General features: G+C 38.8%; 1 protein-coding gene across 1 annotated transcript in view; it reads left to right on the forward strand.

Annotated features, from left to right (window-relative positions):
• Window positions 1–22850, forward strand: part of PASD1 (PAS domain containing repressor 1) — a 129066-nt gene that overhangs the window by 22592 nt on the left and 83624 nt on the right. The window contains exons 2-4 of the mRNA XM_036270095.1: window positions 2788–2843; window positions 3770–3924; window positions 17086–17174. Of these exons, the coding sequence (XP_036125988.1) occupies window positions 2812–2843; window positions 3770–3924; window positions 17086–17174 (276 nt within the window). The 5' untranslated portion in view covers window positions 2788–2811. The remainder of the gene's footprint in view (window positions 1–2787; window positions 2844–3769; window positions 3925–17085; window positions 17175–22850) is intronic.

A 22850-nucleotide genomic window follows, 5' to 3' on the forward strand; every position in this document is an offset into this window, starting at 1 on the left:
TTGATATTATGATATTTCTAGATGTGATTTTATTTTCATGTATCCAAATTGGGTCACATTTTTCATTATGGAAAAAAATTCAATTATTAACTCTTTACCGCGTATCTTCCATTCTTACTGTTCTCTTCATCTGGAGCTTCTATTAGACATACATTAGGTCATCCCATCTGTCCTTCATGTTTTTTAATTTTTTAAGCTCTCACCATAGGATACGTTTTTTCATTGATTTTATAAAGAAAGGAAGGGAGGAGAAGGAGACAGAGAAAGAAACATCAATTTGAGAGCGAAACATTATATATGCCCCAACCAGGGGATCGAACCTGCAACCTGAGTATGTGCCCTGACTGAGAATCAAACCTGCCACCATTTGGTGCACAGGATGACGCTCCAACCAAGTGAACCACACCAGCCAGAGCTGTCCTTCATGTTTTATAACCTCATTTCATATTTTCCATTTTATTATCTCTCTATAAAAGTAATATGGTGAATTTCCTCATATCTCTTTCACATTTACTAATTTTCTTTTCTGTTGTGTCTTAATACATTGCTTAATCCCTCTTTTTGAAATTAATTTCATTGACTATGTTTTTATAGAATTTCTTTTTTGTTCTTTTTCCTGTTTACCTGGTCTTTTATCATATTTTAAATCCTATTTATTTTGTCTTTATTATTGTTCAACAGAATTATTTTATAATGACTTTGAGATAATTTAGTTATTTGAAGTTTTTGGAGGTCTCCTGCTGTGTGGGAGTGTGTGTGTGTGTGTGTTTCCTAATTCTGGCATATGGTGAATTATTTCTTTACACAAATTCTAATTTTGGATAGTGAAGTCATCTTCAGTGGTGCTTTATCTGTGGAAATTCTGTGGAATCTGACTCTAGAATGGGTTTGTCTTTGATTTTCCTGGAACCCTAAAGTTGATACAGTTTAGTAGTACCCTTTTTATCCCACCTAGAGAACATACTGAGACAGAGAAACATCCTTGTTTTCTTCCTTTGTTAGTGGTACAATTTTTAAAAAATGTTTTATTGAGTTTTTTAGAGAGAGAGGAAGGGAGAGAGAGAGAAATATCGATGAGAGAGAAACATTGATTGACTGCCTCCTGCACGATCCCTACTGGGAATGGAGCCCAAAACCAGGGTATGTACTCTGACTGGGAATCGAACCGGGACCTCTCAGTCCATGGGACATCACTCAGTCCACTGAGCCACACTGGCTGGGCTGGTGGGACAATTTTTATTATTTATTTATTTTATTATTATGTTTTAAAATTTATTTTTAGAGAGAGAGAAAGGGAGAGGGAGAGAGATAAAAACATCAATGAGAGAGAACATCGATTGGCCACCTTCTGCATGCCACGGGGATTTGGCCCACAACCTGGGCATGTGCCCTGACTGGGAGTTGAACTGGCGAACTCTTGGTGCATGGGTTGATGCTCAACCACTGAGCTACACTGGCCAGGCTTATTTATTTATTTTAAATCCTCACCTGAGACACATCTCTCATATCAATTGGTTGCTTCCTGCAGGACCCTGACCAGGGCTGGGAACTAACCGCAACTGAGTTACATGCCTTTACTTGAATTGAACCTAAGACTCTCTGGTCCACGGGCCTACACTTCAGCTGCTGAACTAAACTAGTCTGGGCTAATTTTTTTTTTAACCTCACCCGAGAACATTTTTCCATTTTTGCACAGATAGAGTGGGAGGGAGAGAGAGGAAGAGAGAGAGAGAGAGAGAGAAACATCGACGTGAAAGGGACACATTGAGTGGCTGCCACCTGCACGACCAACCAGGGCCGGGGACAAACTGCAACCGAGGTACATGCCCTTAGCGGGAACCGAACCCGGTTCTCTCCTGACCGCAGGCCGATGCTCTAACCGCTGATCCAAACTGGCCAGGGCATAATTTTTAAATGAAATTGTATCCTCTGGAAATTGTGGCTACACGTAGGGAGGAAGTAGTGGGTTTTAGTTTCAATTTCCTATTTAGATTCTCCTTCACCTAAGAGGGCCTTAACATCCAAGTTTCTTTATTGCCTAGATATGCCTCCCCAAGCCCACATCAGCATAGCCTGGTGTCCTAACAGGCTTTGGTTTTCAGTGTCTTCCCAGTGTTTGACCCCTGAGCTTTCCCTTACTTTCTTGAGAGCATTTTAAAAATGTTTGCTATGTTTTAAATGTTCTTTTATTTCTTATTTAATACATACATATTTGAATGTGGTCAACTTCTACTTTGAAGCTTTGACCTTGAGGTGATGTGTGAGTCTAATTATACAATTCAAAGTGAGGATTCTGGTGATTTCAGGGCCATTTTTTGTATGCCCAGGATTTCTATGACATTGACAGTAAATGTAGACTGTCTATTGTGTCATGGTATTGTGTGTGGCTATACATGAAGCTTTCAACCACGTTTGTCTTTGTTTCATTAAGTGATTTTGAAGTTAGTGGAAGTTAAAGGAACTTAAGTGTATGTTAGTAAACCTCCAAATACTTGACTTTTGGATTAAGTTGTGTAACTTCACAGAAAGTTGTAACTTTTTCAAGTAAATTTATTTGCAATGTTATGACAGTTAGTCATTGGGAATCACACAGTAAAGTAGGCTTTTAAAATTTACATAACATATAAGAGGGTTATTGGTACTTAATGAAATTCTATCTTTAAAAGAAGTAGGCATTCCTTGAGGAAAAGGTACTAAGCAGTTGATAATTTTTATTAGTCTTATTGCTTTACTGTGATTCATCATAGACTGATTTTTTAGTAAAATGTTACTTCACTTTGATTTCAGAATTCGTTGTTACATCATTGAATAATGGATAAGGATAAGAGAGAAGACAAGAAGAGGTATGAATTCATAACTGACTGATATTTTCATCAAAGCCCTCTACCACATCCTCTATTCCTATTTAGCATCTAGCCAAAACCTTACTTCCTTGGGGAAGCCTGACTTACTCAGGGAAATTTGGTCTCTCCAGTGGGTTTCCCATAACCCCTAGCTCTGAATTTATTACAATATTTACTATATTACTTATGTATCTGACATCTCCCTCTGCCCAAAGCTAACACTAAATAAATGGTTTACACTCCCTGACAGGTTTAGAAGCCTGTTTTAGGTCTTTGGCTTGCCTTAGACCTTAAATCCATTTACATTTGAGAAGATAAATTACCTTATTATTTTCCTTTTTTTGTTCAGGCATCAGAAGTAAATTGCAGTGCACTGATAAAAAATTTTTGTCAACATTTTTCAATATGATGTATGTGTTTTAAAAGTAAAAAAAAATATATCAATTAGCATTTTATTGCTCAGCCTGCTGTCTGAGGAGCAATGACTTTGAGAGAGCCTCTTGAGTAATTATAGATAATTTAGAAAGAATTTATTTAATCAGGAGTACTCTTGTAAAAACAGGTAAGAATACATGATAGAACAAACACCTACCATTAAATTCAGATTAATTTGAACTTAATTTATTTTATATTATTCTTTGGCAACAATGTTAGACATTGTGCTGGGATTTGCTATGGAAGACATAGAGACATATCTGGTACCTGTCCTTAGGGACCTCACAGTTTAAGCGAGATGAGATTGGCTTTCATTTCCTTGTTTTAATATTGACAGTTATTGCTGCCCTATGAATTAACGGACTGGATTTTTTCTCAAATGTCGACGTTAACATTTCTCTTTCTCTCTTATTTCTCCCTATTCATTACTCTATTGTCTGAATTTCCAGCCCTACCCTTACCATTAATAACCCTGATTTCTTGTCAATTAGGGATGCACCTAATGTAGCTGAAACTAAAAAGAAGGACCAATTCAAAAGCCTCTTCGCTCAACTGCGTGCCTTGCTGCAAACTCATGGCTATCCTGTAAAAGGAGACAGAGAAAAAAAATTGCAGAGTACTAGTGCTCTTTCACAGAAGAAAGAAGGTTTGATCTAAGCACCTCAACCTATCTTTATAGGTTTTTGATAGCCATATTGAAAATCAGTTGTGGGTGAGACAGCTGATTCTCTCCCTTTACCTCAAACAACTGTGGGAGAGATTAATTACAAGAGGGTATCCCCCAAAACCTTCGAATACACAGATACTTAGTTTCGCTCCATTCATAAGTGTTTATGGTCGAAGCTGAAAATATTGAGGTTCATGCAAAATGAAACAAGGACATGAGAATTAGTAGAAATATACTGGGCAATAAGGGAGATTTCTGTATCTTAGGCACATGAAGGCATATGGTGAATGTTGCTAAGGGAAACATGGCCCTGAAGGTGTAAAAGAATACTTATAATATTTAAGTATGTTTAACTCAGGACATCTGAGCAGGTTATGTCCATCAGCATATAATCATGCTGTAAAAATTTCTTACCCTGAAAAAAATATTTTCTTGACCCTATGATACCTTCAGCTATTGACCTATTTCTGTGCTCCCTTCACAGCAAATGTTATTGAAATTATTGTATAGTCCCTGTCGCAACTTCCTCATGACCCATTCTTTCCTCAACCCACTTCATTGAGGTTGGAGCAATGATCACTCCAAAACAACTTTTCTCAGGAATAACAGTGACCTCCACATTGCTGAATACTTTTGTTCCTTATATGTTCTCGTCTTTCTTGACTTTTTGAAACGCTGGACAGGTGACCAGTCCCTCCTACTTGAAACATTTTTCTCTTGGTTTGCAGGAGAACACACATAGTTTCTCTCCTAGTTCATTAGCCATTCCTTCTGTGTTTTTTGTTTTGTTTTGTTTTGTTTTTGCATTTCCTACTTTCCTTTTCACCCTCTAAATATTGGTATGCCCCAGGGCTGTACTTGGACCTTTCTCTTCTATATCTACCCTTATTCCCTAGGTAATCTCATCCAGCCCCTTAATTTGAAGTGCTACCTTGATGTCAGTGACCCCCACTTTTTAAATCTATCTCTAGTCCTGACCACCTACCTGAGTTCCATACTTGAGTATCATACTCATTATTAAATCAGTAAAAGTTTCTTATGTGACCTTTTCACTTGGATATCTAATAAGAAAGAAAGAGATGAAGGAACTCTTTTTTTTAAATCCTCACCTGAGGACATTTTTCCATTTTTTGTTCAGATAGTGGGAGGGGGGAGAGAGAGAGAGAGAGAAACATCGACGTGAAAGGGACGCATCGAGTGGTTGCCACCCACACGACCCAACCAGGGCTGGGGACAAACTGAAACCAAGGTACGTGCCCTTAGCGGGAACCTAACCTGGGTCTCTCTGGACCACAGGCCGAAGCTCTAACTGCTGAGCCAAACTGGCCAAGGCAACATCTGATGAAGGAACTCTTGATCCCTCTTTATTTCATTGGCTCTCATTCTCCACCTTCACCTCACTTTCCCCATTTCAGTGCCTGGTACTACCAATCATTCTTCTAGCTGCTATAGCTAATAATCTGGAAGTCATTTTTGTACTCTCCATTTCTGTCACCATATCACCCAGTCTATCAGCAAATCCTTTCAGCTTTACCTCTAAAATATATCTCAAATCCATTAATTTCTTTCCATTTTCTTAACCTTGGTGTACTGACCTAATCTAGTCCCCTATCACCTCTTACTTTTGAAGAAGCTTCCTAGCTAGACTCTTCGCTTCCACACTTACTCCTCAATTTGGTGTGTTTTTCACAGCCATAGTGATCTTTTAAAAATGTGCTTAAAAGACTTCATGTTCAGAATAATGCCAGTTCCTTACCATATACACTACATGATCTGGCCCTGCCCATCTCTCAGACTTCATTTTCTACTACTGTATTCATTGGTCTCTGTATTATAGCTCCTTTGGCCTGTTGTTTGTTATTTAAATAGGTGAAATTCTTTCCTGCCTCACTTTGTACTTACTGCTTCCTCTTTCTGAAATGCTTCACTCCCAGGTTTTCACATGGTTGTGTCTCTTGGCTCAGTTGTTACCTTCTCAGCAAGGCGTTCCTTGATCACTCAGTCTAAGTTATTGTACTTAACAATATGTGAAATTATTTGAAATTATTGATTTCATGGTCTACATGTTAATTATCTTTCAACCCTCACAATCAGTCTGTAAGATAAAAATACAGTCACCGAGAATTCCAAAATGGCAGGGGAGTGAATGGAAACTACACAGACCATCTCCCAGGACCAAACGGGAATTACAACTAAAACACAGACAAGTTGATGGGAAAAAGCAGATTGTGAGGACCATATAACAAGGGGCACTGACTCGATTGAGAAGGTGCAAGACGGGGGCTGGGAGCCCACAGTTGGCAGCTCCGCAGCGGACTTAGCTGAGAGCAGCGCCCTCGGGTTAAAGTCCCAAGCGGCTCCACAGCATAGAGCTGGGACAGAGGCTAAATAAGCCACAGCCACTCACCTTGGGCTCTGGCAGAGGGAGGGCAGACTGGACTGGAACTGTGTGGGGACACTTGGGATTTGGAGGGCACTCAGAGCTTTTGCTGAGTTGCAGCCACACAGGACTGTGGCCATATGGTTCCTTCCCAGGGCTCTAGGGAGAGGCAGCAGCCCTCCCCTCAGATATCCAACCCCACCCTGTGGGCCATTGAAATGCTAATTGAGGCTCACAAACAACTGGCATCTGCCCCACCCTGGGGAAACCCCCTTACCCTGAACACCTGAGGGAATTTTTCAATCAATAAACAACCCAAAACTCTTCAAGTAACCTGCACTACTAGCATCCAGGCACAGAGCTAGAGGATAACAGTACCATTCCTGGGCAAGCAACTCTAACAAGGAAAGTAAGACTTGACAGTGGTGTTTAACGTGGGTCCTACCTCGCTCATCTAAACCCAGGAGAGGGAGCCACAAACAGCAGAACACCAACACCCACAGGGAAAATTTGGCAGCCTCCAAAGCCCACTGTGATAGCCAAATGGTAAAACAAACAAACAAAAGCCAAATTAAAGAACAAGAGACCTCCACCAAATATGATATCAAAGTGGAGCAGTTAGGCAAGTTAACAGAGTGAGAATTTAGAGCCATGATCTTGAGGAAGCTCAACAGTGTGAGTAAGGACATAGAGATGCTGAAAATAAACCAATTGGAAATCAAAAACCACCAAGAAGAGATCAAGAGTGACATATCAGAAATAAAGAACACATTGGAAGGTCTAAAGAGTAGAGGAAGCTGAGGACCGGATCAGTGAATTAGAAGACAGGGTAGAAAAAATCAACCAATCCGAAAACCAAAAGGAAAAAACTATTTAAAAACATGAAGACAGCTTAAGAGAACTGTGGGACAACTGGAAACATAACAATATTCACATCATAGGAGTCCCCGAAGAAGAAAATGAGCAAGGAGTAGAGAATATATTAAAAGAAATAGTGACAGAAAACTTCCCTAATTTGGTGAAGGAAGAAGGCATTCAAGTTCAAGAAGCACAGAGAGCCCCAAGTAAGAAAAACCCAAACAGGCCCACACCAAGACAAAAATAAAATACAAAGAGAGAATCCTAAAAGAAGCAAGAGTTAAGCAACAGGATAGCTACAAAGGAACCGCCATAAGGCTCTCAGCTGACTTCTCACAAGAAACACTACAGGCCAGAAGGGAATGGCATGAAGTAATCACGGTCATGAAAAACAAGGATCTAAATCCAAGACTACTCTCCCCAGCAAGGCTGTCATTCAAAATAGAAGGTCAAATAAAGAGCTTCCCAGAAAAAACAAGGCTAAGGGAATACATTAGCACCAAACCAGCACTACAAGAAATGTTAAAAGGACTGCTGTAATTAGTAGAAGAAATGGGAAGAAAAATATAACCACACTAAACAAAAATGGCAATAAATAAGTACATATCAATAATCACCTTAAATGTAAATCCACTGAATGCTCCAATAAAAACACACAGAGTAGCTGATTGGATAAGAAAGCATGACTCATGTATATGTTGTTGACAAGAGACCCACCTCACAACAAAAGACGCACATAGGTTGAAACTGAAGAGATGGAAAAAAAATGTTTGAGAAATGGAAAGCAAAAGAAAAGCTAAGGTATCAATACTCATATCTGATAAAATAGATTTCAAAATGAAGACCATAACTAGAGACAGAGAAAGCCACTGCATGATATAGAAAGGATCTGTCCAACAGGAAGATATAACCTTGATAAACATATATGCACCCAATATAGGAGCAACAAAATATATTATAAATCTTCTGGAGGACTTCAAAGGAGAAATCGACAACAATACAATCATAGCAGGGGACGGCAACACCCCGTTGACACCGCTGGATAGATCCTCTAGACAAAAATTAGCAAGGAAACAGAGACTCTAAATGAAGCACTAAACCAAATGGATTTAATAGATATCTACAGAGAATTACACCCCAAAATTACAGAATTCACATTCCTCTCAAGTGCACATGGGACATTCTCAAAGATAGACCATATGATAGGACACAGAGTAAATCTCTACAAGTTCAGGAAGATTGAAATCATATCAAGCATCTTCTTAGATCACAATGGCATGAAACTAGAAATCAATTGCAACAAAAACATGCAAAGACATGTGAACACATAGAGGCAAATACCATGTTATTAAACAATGAATGGGTTACTGAGATCAAGGAAGAAATTAAAAACTTCCTGGAAACCAGTGAAAATGAACACACAACAACACAAAATCTATGGGATGCATCAAAAGCAGGTCTGAGAGGGAAGTTCATAGCACTAAAGGCCTACCTCAAGAAACAGGAAAAATTTCTAATTGACTCTCTAATCTCACAACTTAAAGAATTAGAAAGCAAACAAAAAGAAAACCCCAGAGCAAGTAGAAGGAAGGAAATAGTAAAGATCAGAGCAGAAATAAACGACATAGAGACCAAAAAAAAAAAAAAAACAATTTAAAGGATCAATGAAACAAAGAGCTGGTTTTTCGAAAAGATAAACAAGATTGATGGACCCTTAGCTAGACTCACCAAGGAACAAAGAGAGAGAACCCAAATACATAAAATCAGAAATGAAAGAGGAGAAGTAACATCTGACACCAACAAAATACAAAAGATCGTTAACAACTACTATGAACAATTATATGGCAACAAATTCAACAATCTAAGCAATATGGACACATTTCTAGAAACACGTAGTCTCCCAAAACTGGACCAGAAAGAGGTAGAAAACTTTAACAGACCAATAACAACAGAATACATTGAAGATTTAATCAAGACTCTCCCAGCAAACAATAGCCCAGGCCCAGATGGCTTCACGGGCGAATTTTACCGAACATTCGAAGAGGAACTAATTCCCATTCTCCTCAAACTATTTCAAAAAATTCAAGAAGGAAGACTTCCAAACTCGTTTTATGAAGCCAGAATAATTCTAATTACAAAACCAGAAAAAGGCACTACAAAGAGAGAAAATTAGAGGCCAATATCCCTGACGAACATAGTTGACAAAATCCTGAAGTAAATATTAGCAAATAGGATCCAGCAATACCCCCCAAAAATAATCCACCATGACCAAGTGGCATTCATCCCAGGGAATGCAAGGCTGGTGCAATATTCGCAAATCAATAAATGTGATACACCACATAAATAAAATGAAGAATAAAAACCACATGATCATATCAACAGATGCCTAAAAAGCATTCAACTAAATCCAGCATCCATTTATGATAAAAACGCTCAGTAATGTGGAAATAGAGGGATCATATCTCGACATAATAAAGGCCATACATGAAAGACCTACAGCCAACATCATACTTAATGGGCAAAAACTAAAAGCATTTCCCTTAAGAACAGGGACAAGACAAGGATGCCCACTTTTGCCACTCTCATTTAACATAGTACTGGAAGTCTTAGCCACAGCAGTGAGACAGGAAGAAAAAATAAAAGGGATCCAAATTGGAAAGGAGGAAATGAAACTGCCATTATTTGTATATGACGTGATACTATACATAGAAAACCCCAAAGACTCCATCAATAATTTACTAGACTTAATAAATGAGTTTAGAAAAGTAGCAGGATACAGAATTAACATCAAGAAATCGATCGCATTCTTATACACCAAGGATGAACTCAAAGAAGGAGAAACTAAGAAAACAACTTATTTACCATTGCGGTAAAAAAATTAAGATACCTAGGAATAAACGTAAACAAAGAAATAAAGGACCTATATGCGGAAAACTACAGGTCATTGAAAAAAGAAATAGAGGAAGATATAAAAAAGTGGAAGCACATACCCTGTTCATGGATTCGGAGAATTAACATCATTAAAATCTCCATATCACCCCAAGCAATCTATAGATTCAATGCAATCCCTATGAACATACCAATGGCATACTTCACAGAATTAGAACAAGTACTTCAAAAGTTCATATGGAACGAAAAAAGACCTCAAATAGCCACAGAAATCTTGAAAAGGAAGAACAAAGTTGGAGGGATCACGTTATCAGATTTCAGGTTATACTACAAAGCCACCGTAATCAAAACAGCCTGGTACTGGCACAAGAACAGGCATATAGACCAGTGGAACAGAACAGCAAACCCAGAAATGGACCCAAGGCAATATGCTCAATTAATATTTGACAAAGTTGTCAAGAGCATACAGTGGAGTAAGGACAGCCTCTTCAATAAATGGTGCTGGGAAAATTGGACAGCTGCCTTCAGAAAAATGAAACTAGACCATCAACTTACACTCTACACAAGAATAAACTCAAAATGGACCAAAGACTTTAATGTGACTCATGAATCCATAAAAATCCTAGAGGAAACTGTCGGCAACAAAATTTCAGACATCCTACGCAGCAGAATTTTCACTGATACATCACCTAAGGCAATAGCAACAAAGGTGAAAATGAACACATGGGACTACATCAAATTAAAAAGCTTCTGCACAGCGAAAGATACAGTCATCAAAACGCAAAGGCTACCCACTGTATGGGAGAGCATCATTGCCAATGATACCAGATAGGGGGTTTATTTCCAATATATGTAGAGTGCTCATACAACTCCACAAAAGGAAGACAAAGAACCCAATTAAAAAATGGGTAGAGGAACTAAATAGTCACCTCTCCAAACAGGACATACAAATGGCTAAGAGACATATGAAGAAATGCTCATCATCACTAATCATCAGAGAGATGCAAATTAAAACAACAATGAGGTATCACCTCACACCTGTCAGAATGGCCGCCATCAACATATCATCAAACAAGAAGTGTTGTCGAGGGTGTGGAGAAAAGGGGACTCTAGTACACTACTGGTGGGAATGTAGACTGGTGCAGCCACCATGGAAAACATTATGGTGTTACCTCAAAAAATTAAAAATTGACCTTCCATTTGACCCAGTGATCCCACTTCTCGGAATATACCCTAGGAAGCCTGAAACACCAATCAAGAGTATATGTACCCCCATGTTTGTAGCAGCACTATTTACAATAGCTAAGATCTGGAAACAGCCCAAGTGTCCATCAGTAGACGAATGGATAAAAAAGCAGTGGTACATATATACAATGGAGTACTACGCAGCTGTAAGAAAGAAAAATCTCTTATCCTTTGAGACTACATGGAGGGACCTGGAAAGTATAATGCTAAGTGAAACAAGGCAAACAGAGAAAGACAAGTTTCATATGATCTCACTTATTTGTGGAATATAATGAACATAACAGTCTGAGAAATGGGGTAGTCCCAGAGACATGGGGTACAGACTGACAATCCCCAGAAGAGGGGTTGTTGTGGGAGAGATAAACCATAGTACTTATATGCATGTATGCATAAACAGTGGACATGGAGAACAAACTGGGGACAGGGCAGGGAGGGATGGGGAGGGGGGAATCAGTGGGGGGAAAAGGAGAAACATCTGTAACAAAAATTAAATAAATAAATAAATAAGTAAAATGGTAACTTGAAAAATATTTTTTAAAAAATCTAGCCATTTCAAGTAGTGTTACCTTCTTTGTTTATAAATACTTAACAATGACCTACTGTGTGCACAGCTGGGTGCTATGGCCACTCCGCTGATCTATGCACTCACGGAGTTTTATTATGGCTGGCAGACAGATTCAGAGGACTCATTTAAATGGACTTTTAATAAAAATTATTATAAATCACGCAGTCTCAGTGGAGAGGATGTAGCTAAGGGTACACATCTGGTTCTTCGGGAGGCAAAAAAGAAAAAAAAATCTGTTTTTTGGGAAAGATAAACAAGATTGATAGACCCTTAGCTAGACTCACCAGGAAACAAAGAGAGAGAACCCAAATGCACAAAATCAGAAATGAATTAGGAGAAATAATAACTGACACCACAGAAATACAAAAGATCGTTAACAGCTACTATGAACAATTATATGGCAACAAATTCAACAATCTAAGTGAAATGGACAAATTTCTAGAAACACCCAGTGTCCCAAAACTAGAACTGGAAGAGATAGAAAACTTGAACAGACCAATAACAACTAAGGAAATTGAAGAGGTAGTCAAGACTGTCCCAGCAAAAAAAAAAAAAGAAAAAAAAAAAAGAAAAAGCCCAGGCCCAGATGGCTTCACAGTGGACTATTACCAAACATTCAAAAAAGAACTAACACCCATTCTCCATTCTCCTCAAACTATTTCAAAAAATTCAAGAAGGAAGACTTCCAAACTCGTTTTATGAGGCCAGCATAATTCCAATTCCAAAACCAGAAAAAGACACTACAAAGAAAGAAAACTACAGGCCAGTACCCTGATGAACATAGAAGCCAAAATCCTGAACAAAATTCTAGCAAATCATATCCAGCAATACATCAAAAAATTATTCACCATAACCAAGTGGGATTTATTCCAGGGAATGCAAGGCTGGTACAATATTCGCAAATCAATAAATGTGATGCACCACATAAACAAAATGAAGAATAAAAACCACATGATCATATCAATAGACACTGAAAAAGCATTCGACAAAATCCAGCATCCATTTGTGATAAAAACGCTCAGCAATGTGGGAATAGAGGGATCATATCTCGACATAATAAAGGTCATATATGAAAGACCTTCAGCCAACATCATATTCAATGGGCAGAAACTAAAAACAGTTCCCTTAAGAACAGGAACAAGACAGGGATGTCCACTTTTGCCACTGTTATTTAACATAGTACTGGAAGTCATAGCCACAGCAATCATACATGAAGACAAAATAAAAGGGATCTAAATTGGAAAGGAGGAAGTGAAACTGTCATTAATTGCTGATGACAAGATATTATACATAGAAAACCCTAAAGACTCCATCAAAAATCTACTAGTCTTAATAAATGAATTTGGCAAAGTAGCAGGATACAAAATTAATAGCAACAAAATTGACATTATTCTTATACACCAATGATAAACTCACAGAAAGAGAAACTGAAAAAACAATCCCATTTACCATCACGGCAAAAAAACAAGACACCTAGGAATAAACTTAACCAAAGACGTAAAGGACTTATTTGCAGAAAACTGCAGGACATTGAAAAAGAAATAGAGGAAGATATAAAAAAGTGGAAGCACATATCTTGTTCATGGATTGGAAGAATTAACATCATTGAAATGTCCGTATTACTTAAAGCAATTTATAGATTCAATGCAATCCCCATGAAAATTCCAATGACATATTTCACAGAACTAGAACAAATACTTCAAAAGTTCATATCGAACCAAAAACCCCGAATAGCCACAGCAATTTTGAAAAAGAAGGACAATGTTGGTGGGATTACCATACCAGATATCAGGTTATACTACAAAGTGACTGTAATGAAAACAACCTGGTTCTGGCACAAGAACTGGCATATAGACCAGTGGAACCGAATAGAGAACCCAGAAATGGACCCAAGGCAATATGCTCAATTAATATTTGACAAAGGGGGCAAGAGCATCCAGTGGAGTAAAGACAGCCTCTTTAATAAATGGTGTTGGGAAAATTGGACAGCTACATGCAAAAAAAATGAAAGTAGACCATCAACTTACACCACACACAAAAGTAAACTCAAAATGGATAAAAGACTTAAATGTGACTTATGAACACATAAAAATCCTAGAAGAAAATGTAGGCAACAAAATTTCAGACATCATATGCAGCAGAATTTTCACTGATGCATCACCTACGGCAACAGAAACAAAGGAGAAAATGAACATATGGGACTACATCAAACTCAAAAGCTTCTGCACATCAAAAGATACAATCTTCAAAATGGAAAAGTCACCCACTGTATGAGAGAGCATAATTGCACCATACACTAGAATAAACTCAAAATGGATAAAAGACTTAAATGTGATCCGTGTATACATAAAAATTCTAGAAGGCAATGTAGGCAACAAAATTTCAGATATCATATTCAGCAGAATTTTCACTGATACATCACTTAAGGCAACAAAAACAAAGTTAAAAATGAACACATGGGACTACATCAAACTAAAAAGCTTATGCACAGCAAAAGAAACAACCATCAAAATGGAAAGGCAACCCACTGCATGGCAGAACATTATTGCCAATGATACATCAGATAAGTGGTTAATTTCCAAAATATATAGAGTACTTATATAACTCAACAAAATGAAGGCAAAGAACCCAATTAAAAAATGGGCAGAGGAGCTGAATAGACACCTCTCCAATGAGGACATACAAAGGGCCAAGAGATATATGAAGAAATGCTCAACATCACTAATCATCAGAGAGATGCAAATGAAAACAACAATGAGGTGTCACCTCACACCTGTCAGAATGGCCGCCATCACCATATCATCAAACAACAAGTGTTGTTGAGGGTGTGGAGAAAAGGGGACTCTAGTGCAGTGCTGGTGGGAATGCAGACTGGTGCAGCCACTATGAAAAACAATATGGTGTTACCTCAAAAAATTAAAAATTGACCTTCCATTTGACCCAGTGATCCCTTTTCTAGGAATATACCCTTAGAAGCCTGAAACACCAATCAGAAAGAATATATGTACCCCCATGTTCATAGCAGCACTATTTACAATAGCTAAGATCTGGAAACAGCTCAAGTGTCCATCAGTAGACGAATGGATAAAAACCCGTGGTACATATACACAATGGAGTACTATGCAGCTGTAAGATAGAAAGATCTCTTATCCTTTGATACGACATGGAGGGATCTGGAAAGTATTATCCTAAGTGAAACAAGCCAAGCAGAAAAAGACAAATACCACATGATCTCACTTACAACAAAGCTGGGGATCGGGTGTGGTGGAAGGGGAGGATGGTGTCAATGGGGGAAAAAAGAGAAACATCTGTAACAAAAACAAATTATTAAAAATTAAAAAAAGAAATGAGCTATGGAAGAGTGTCATGGATTGTTTCCTGAGTTTGAGGAGCTCTGACCAGAATTGAGTTTCCAGGCTGGAACAATGGTCCGGAACACTGATCTTGAGGCAATTGTGCAATTGGCGAGTTTATTTTTCATAGTGTTTCTACTTGTCATACAGTTACACACCCTCTTCTTATCTCCTCTTTAAGGGTAAGGGTTCTTGAGCTCTTCTGATGATTCTTGGCCACTTTGTTACCCAAATTTACTTATGGGAAAGGATGTGAGACTCATACCCTCTAAGGAAGCAAGCGTTGCTATCAGAATTATCTTTGTCAGGGGGTTTAATATTTTTTAAAAATATGATTTTATTGATTTTTTTAGAGAGAGAGGAAGGGAGAGAGAGAGAAAAACATCAATGTGAGAGCATAACACTGAACTGCTGCCTCCTGCATGCCCCCTACCGTGGGCTGAAGCTCCAAATGCTGAACCAGCCAGGGCGATTTTATATATATATATATATATATATATATATATATATATATATATATATATATATACAGTGATACCTCGGTTCTCGAACATAATTCGTTCCAAGAGGACGGTCGAGAACCGAATTGTTCGAGAACCGAAGCAATGAAACCAATAGGAAAGCGTGACTCCACAAAGCGTGACTCTCTCTCTGCACTCACACTGATGACGCAAGCAAGGCGCGCTGGGCCAAATGAACACCATTCGGCTCAACTCGGCTCATCTCGGAAGTTCGAGTTCCAAATATTTGTTCGGATTCCGAGACAAAAGTTTCTCGAATCTCCATTTGGTCGAAAACCGAGGCGTTCGAGAACCGAGGTATCACTGTATATATTTTATCTTCACCTGAGGACATTTTTCCATTTTTTTGTTCAGATAGAGTGGGAGGGAGAGAGAGGAAGAGAGAGAAAGAGGAACATTGACATGAAAGGGACACATCAAGTGGTTGCCACCTGCACAACCAACCAGGGCCGGGGACAAACTGCAATCGAGGTACGCGCCCTTAGTGGTAACCAAACCCGGGTCTCTCTGAACTGCAGACCGACACTCTAAGCACTGAGCCAAACTGGCCAGGGCAATATTTTTAATAGGGATCAAAGTTGTATGCCGTGGGTCTCTAACTGTTCTGTGAGGAGAAGAAACTAGTGTTTATTGACATGTGTTGCAATTACTAGAGATTGGAGGGCTGTGTTACTGAAGTCTATCAGTTAGTTAAGTTCATGGAATAGGTAGGGTTCGGGAGTGGAGGGGGCTCTGGGTGAGCACAGAAGCAGAAACAGTACTCAGTGGGAAAACCAGAAGACATTGAAGAATGAAGGATGGGTAGGAGATAGAACAGTGTCATTAACTTTGAAGAGATACAAGATGGGGCTTAAAGGTTTTCTAGATAAGGGCCCTAGATAAATGCTTAACACTAGATGAAACTAAGTTGTGGAATTTCTTATGTTGTCCAGGAGTAGAGGAGATTTTAGGTGTCTTGATATACCTAGAGCCCTTAACACAGGCTGTATCTTATCTGGTATATCATGAATACTGGGTTCTGGTAGAATTCAGAAGACTTAAATACATCAATAAAAGGAAAGAACTGGAGGTAAAAAAAAAAGTCTGAAAGTTATTAGACAGGTCATAATGTGTATAGTAGAAATTGAGTTGAATGATCTTCAAGGTCTTTTTCAATTCCAAACACTTCTGTTTATGATAATTTATAAACAGTTACTCTACATCAAATCCTTCACTAGCACTCAACGTTTTCTTATGTCTTCCCTATAAAATTAATTTGAACTTTGAAAATACCCATTGCTAATCATTTTAATATGACAGTTTTCTCTTTTATTTCTCTTTTTAAAAAAGACCAAGTCAATCCAGAAACCTCTAAAGAGATATCTAATTGGATTCCATCATTTCATAGCTATGAAGACTTCAACCGTAGGACACTACAGGTAAGAGTGGGTTGGTTCTTTGATTACTTTGTGTGTAGAATATGTGCAACAGAAGATAAAGAATAGTGTTTTTCTAAGTGTGTCCAGGAGACCTTACATAAAAGAATTACCTAGGAAGTTTGGTAAAAATACAGAAACCTGGCCCTGGCTTGTTTGGCTCAGTGGTTAGAGCGTTGGCCTGCGGTCCAGAGAGACCCAGGTTCGGTTCTCACTAAGGGCGCATACCTTGGTTGTGGTGTGCCCCCGGCCCTGGTTGGTCGTGCGGATGGCAGCCACTCCATGTGTGCCTTTCATGTCGATGTTTCTCTCTCTCTCTCTCTCTCTCTCTCTCTCTCTCTCTCTCTCTTCCTTTCTCTCCTTCCCACTCTGTCTGAACAAAAAATGAAAAAATGTCCTCGGGTGAGGAAAAAAAAATACAGAAACCTGGGACCTACCGTAAACTGAATCAGAATCTCAATCCTTGTAAGGCCAGGAGCCTGCATTTCTAACAAGCTCCCCAAATACTTATGCCAACTGAGGTGTTTTTTTAACATAAGGTTTTATTTATTTTATTTTTTATTGTTTAATTTTTTTTTTCAATTACAGCTTACATTCAGAATTATTTTGTATTAGTTTCAGGTGTATAGTATAGTGGTTACACAATCATATACATTACACTGTTCCCCCTGATATTTTCAATACTCACCTGGAACTATACATAGTTATTACAATATTAACAATATTCCTATGCTGTACGCTACAGCCCCATGACTATTTTGCAACTACCAATCTGTACTTCTTTTTTAAAAATTATTTTATTAATTTGTTTTTGTTACAGATGTTTCTCCATTTTCCCCTCCTCCCCATGTCTCCCATTCCTTCCCCAGCTTTATTGTCTATGTCCATTGGTTATGCATACATGCATGTAAGTTCTGTGGTTTATCTCTTCCCCCTCAACATCCCCTCTTCTGGGGTTTCTCAGTCTGTACCTCACCTCTATGTCTCTGGGTCAATTTTGTTCATCAGTTTATGTAGTGCATTATATTTCACAAGTAAGTGAGATCATGTGATATTTGTCTTTCTCTGCTTGGCTTGGTTAGCTTAGTATAATACTTACCAGGTCCCTCCATGTCGTCTCAAATGATAAGATAACTTTCTTTATTACAGCTGCATAATATTCCATTGTGTACATGTACCACAGCTTTTTTATCCTGTTGTCTACTGATGGACACTTGGGTTGTTTCCAGATCTTAGCTATTGTGAACATTGCTGCTATGAATATAGGGGTACATATATTCTTTCTGATAGGTGTTTCAGGCTTCTTAGGGCATATTCCTAGAAGTGGGACCAGTGTGTCAAATGGTAGTTCCATTTTGAAATTTTTGAGGTAACACCATAGTGTTTTCCATAGTGGCTGCACCAGTCTGCATTCCCACCAGTAGTGTCTTAGAGTTCCTTTTTCTCCACACCCTCGCCAACAGTTGTTTAATGATTTGTTGATGGCGGCCATTCTGACAGGTATGAAGTGATACCTTGTAGTTGTTTTAATTTGCATCTCTCTGATGATTAGTGACATTGAACATTTTTTCATATGTCTTTTGCCATTTGTATGTCCTGTTTGGAGAGGTGTCTATTTAGTTCCTCTGCCCATTTTTAAATTGGGTTCTTCGTCTTCCTTTTGTTGACTTGTATGAGTACTCTATATATTTTGGAAATTAATTCCTTATCTGATGCATCACTGGCAATTTTGGTCTTCCATATAGTGGGTTCCCTTTCCATTTTGATGATTGTTTCTTTTGCTGTGTAGAAGCTTTTTAGTTTGATGTAGTCCCATGTGTTCATTTTTTCCTTTGTTTCTCTTGCCTTAGGTGTGGTGTCAGTGAAAATTCTGCTGCATATGATGTCTGAAATTTTGTTGCCTGCATTTTCTTCTAGGATTTTTATGGATTCATGAGTCACATTTAAGTCTTTCATTCATATTGAGTTTATTCTTGTGTGTGGTGTAACTTGGTGGTCTGCCTTAATGTTTTTTAAGTATATATCCAGTATTTCCAACACCATTTGTTGAAGAGACTGTCTTGACTCCACTGTATACTCTTGCCATCTTTGTCAAATATTAATTGAGCATATTATCTTTGGTCAATTTCTGGGTTCTCTGTTTTGTTCCATTGATGTGTCTGTTCTTATGCCAGTACCAGGCTTTTTGATTACAGTGGCTTTGAAGTATAACTTCATATCTGGTAATTGATTTCTCCTACTTTGTTCTTCCTTTCCAAGATTGCTGTGGCTACTTGGGGTATTTTGTGATTTTATATAAACTTTTGGAGTGTTTGTTCTAGTTCTGTGAAATATGTCGTTGGTGTTTTGATGGGGATTACATTGAATCTATAGATTGCTTTGGGTAGTATGGACATTTTAATGATGTTAATTCTTCCGACCCATGAACAAGGTATATGCTTCTACTTTTTCATATCTTCCTCTATTTCTTTTTTCAATGACGTGTAGTTTTCTGTGAAGAAGTTCTTTCCTTCTTTGGTTAAGTTTATTCCTGGGTATCTTAATTTTTTTGATGCGATGGTAAATGGGATTGTTTTCTTAGTTTCTCTTTCTGTGATTTCATCATTGGTGTATAAGAATGCCGTCGATTTCCTGATGTTAATTTTGTATCCTGCTACTTTGCCAAATTCATTTATTAACTCTGGTAGATTTTTGATGAAGTGTTTAGGATTTTTTATGTACAACATCATGTCATCTGCAAATAATGACTGTTTCACTTCCTTTTTACCAATTTGGATCCCTTTTATTTTTCTTCATGTCTAATTGCTGTGGCTAAGACTTCCAGTACTATGTTGAATAAGAGTGGCGAAAGTGGGCATCCCTGACTTGTTCCTGTTGTTAAGCAGAATGCTTTTAGTTTTTGCCCATTGAGTATGATGTTTGCTGTAGGATTTTCATGTATGGCTTTTGTTATGTTGAGATATGATCCCTCTATTCCCACATTACTGAGTGTTTTATCTGTGGTTTATCTCCCCCCACCCCTTTTCTTGGGACTGTCAATCTGTATCCCACTTCCATGTCTCTGGGGTCTCTCTGTCTCTTTGTCTCTCTCTCTCTGTTTCTTCTTCTTACAACAGTTCCTTCAGCATTTCTTGCAGTGCTGGTTTGGTGGTGGTAAATTCCCTTAGTTTTTTTTTTTTTTTTTTTTTTTTAATCTGTGAATCTCTTTATTTCTCCTTCAATTTTGAATGATAGCCTTGCTGGATAGAGTAGTCTTGGATTCAGGCCCTTGCCTTGCATTACTTTGTATACTTTATGCCACTCCTGTCTGGCCTGCAGTGTTTTTATTGAGAAATCAGCTGACAGTCTAATGGGAGCTCCCTCATAGCTAACTTTCTGTCTCTCTTTCTTCCTAATAGATTTTTTCTTTGTCTTTAATGTTTGCCATTCTTGTTATGATTTGTCTAGCTGTAGGTCTTCTGGGGTTCATCTTGCTTGGAACTCTCTGTTTCCTGAACTCATGTGACTTTTTCTTTCACCAAATTAGGGAAGTTTTCTGTCATTATTTGGTCAAACAGGTTCTCTATTTCTTTCTCTGATTCTTCTTCTTCCGGTATTCCTATAATGCGAATGTTGTTAAGTTTTGATTGTCCCATAGCTTCCTTAAACTTTCCTCCTGTTTTGTGTTTTTTTTTTCCCATTTGCTACTCTATTTAGGTGTTTTTCTCTATGTTGTCTTCTAAGTTACTGATTCAGTCTTCAGCTTCTTTTAATCTGCTATTGAACCCTTCTAAGGAATTTTTTTATAACAGCTATGTCATTCTTTGTTTCCTCTTGATTTTTATGCATTGCTTCTACCTCTCTTTTTAAGATAAAGTAGTCCCCAGTGAGCTCTTCATAATTCTTATTAAGTTGCTTATAGTTCTCTCCAAATAGTTTGAGCACCCTTATAATCATTTCATTTCTTTGAATTCTTTATCTGACAAGTTGCTTTCTTCCATTTCCTGTAGTTCTTTTTCTAGTGATTTCTCTTTTTCTTTCTTTTGGGTGTTGTTTCTTTGTCTCCCTATTTTAGCCATCTGGTAGCTCTAGCCCTGGTGAGAGATGTTTCGATGTGTAGGCAGCTCACTGTATATCAAATAAGGCTATTGTACCTCCCAGACTGTTCTGTTGCTTGCTGCTTCTTGCCTGTTGTGGATCCTGGAGGCTTGACTACTGGGGGCTGGTATTGGTGTGTCCTGGTAGTTGTTCCTGGTGGATTGCATGGGCACCTCTGAAGCTATGTTCCCTGCTGGTAGCTAGTGCCACCTGTAGCAGTATTGCTCAGGCCCTACCGGAGCCGCACTTCCTGCCAGCTCCTTGGGAAACTGGGTCACACAGGACTGTCTGGGGCCCCGGCTCTGCACTACTCTTGTGGGCCGCTGGGTTGCACAGGATTGTTTGGTGTCCTGGCTCTGCTCCACTCTTGTGGGCTGTTGGGTCACACAGGGCCCTTTGGAACCCAGGCTCACCAATGCTCTTGTGATCAACAGTGTTGCACAGGCACTATGGAGCCCCAGGTCCCACTGCTGGTGGCTGGGGAGTGCTGCTACCCATTGGGTCTCAGCTCCTGCTCAGGCTTTGCTTTAGTTTTTGGGGATGCTTCTCTGCTGCTGGTCTGTGCTTCTATTGCCTGGGGATGGATGTCTGCTCCCCAGCCTCTGTTGCTGGGGGTATATCTCAACTCTGATGTGGCTGCTACTGTGGGGGATGGTGCTGGGCTCCAGGCCGTTTGCCGTTTCTACAACCAGCACCTTGACAGCTCTACGATTGTGCACTTGTCTGTGTTGACACAGAGTACCAGGTGCACTGGTGGGCTCAGGTTGCTGGGCCCTAGTAGCTCCCACTACCTCCTCCCATTGAAGACCTTGGATCTTCCAAAATGGTGGGACCTCCCCGAGGCACAGGGAGAAGTGCCCTGAAGAGCTGCTTACCGTAGTAGCCAGCTGATCCAGTCCACAGCACAGGAACCTTCTTCTCAGTGTCTCTGCACTTCAAGAGTTTGGTTGTCCACATTCACGTCCACTCACACTCTCTCACACACTCACCCTCCCTCTGTTCCTGCCCACCTCCATCTTTCAAGAAAAAAAATCATAAAGCCCTAGTTTATACTTCTTTTTTTGTAATGAAAGTTGAATTTTTTTAATTCATTTTTGTTACAGATATTTCTCCCTTTTCCCTCATTGACACCCTCCTCCCCCTCCCTTGCCTCCTATCCCCGGCTTTGTTGTCCATGTCCATTGGTCATGCATACATGCATATAAGTTCTTTGGTTAATCTCTCCCCCTCTTACCCCCTCTTCTAGGGATTGTCAATCTGTACTTCTTAATCCCTTCACTTTTTTCACTCAGTCCTCCAAACTCCCTCTTCTTGGCAACCATCACTTTGTTTTCTGTATTTGAATCTGTTTCTGTTTTGTTTGTGAGTTTTGAAAACCACTGTTCTTAGGTGATAACAAATAGGAACAAGTCTTTGCATAGATTAGTGACAAGTTTAGTAATTACCTAGTAGGCTCATTCAACATAGACTGCTAAACTCTAAAAAATAAACATTTAAGTCTTATTTTTTTCCTTTAAGGATATTAGATGTTTATGGTTTCTATCTCCAGGGGAACTGTTTTTTTCACCAAGTTTAAAGGCCACAAACTAAAACCTGAATGAC

Source organism: Molossus molossus, unplaced genomic scaffold (genome assembly GCF_014108415.1).
Source record: "Molossus molossus isolate mMolMol1 unplaced genomic scaffold, mMolMol1.p scaffold_m16_p_2, whole genome shotgun sequence".
Classification (NCBI taxonomy): domain Eukaryota; kingdom Metazoa; phylum Chordata; class Mammalia; order Chiroptera; family Molossidae; genus Molossus; species Molossus molossus.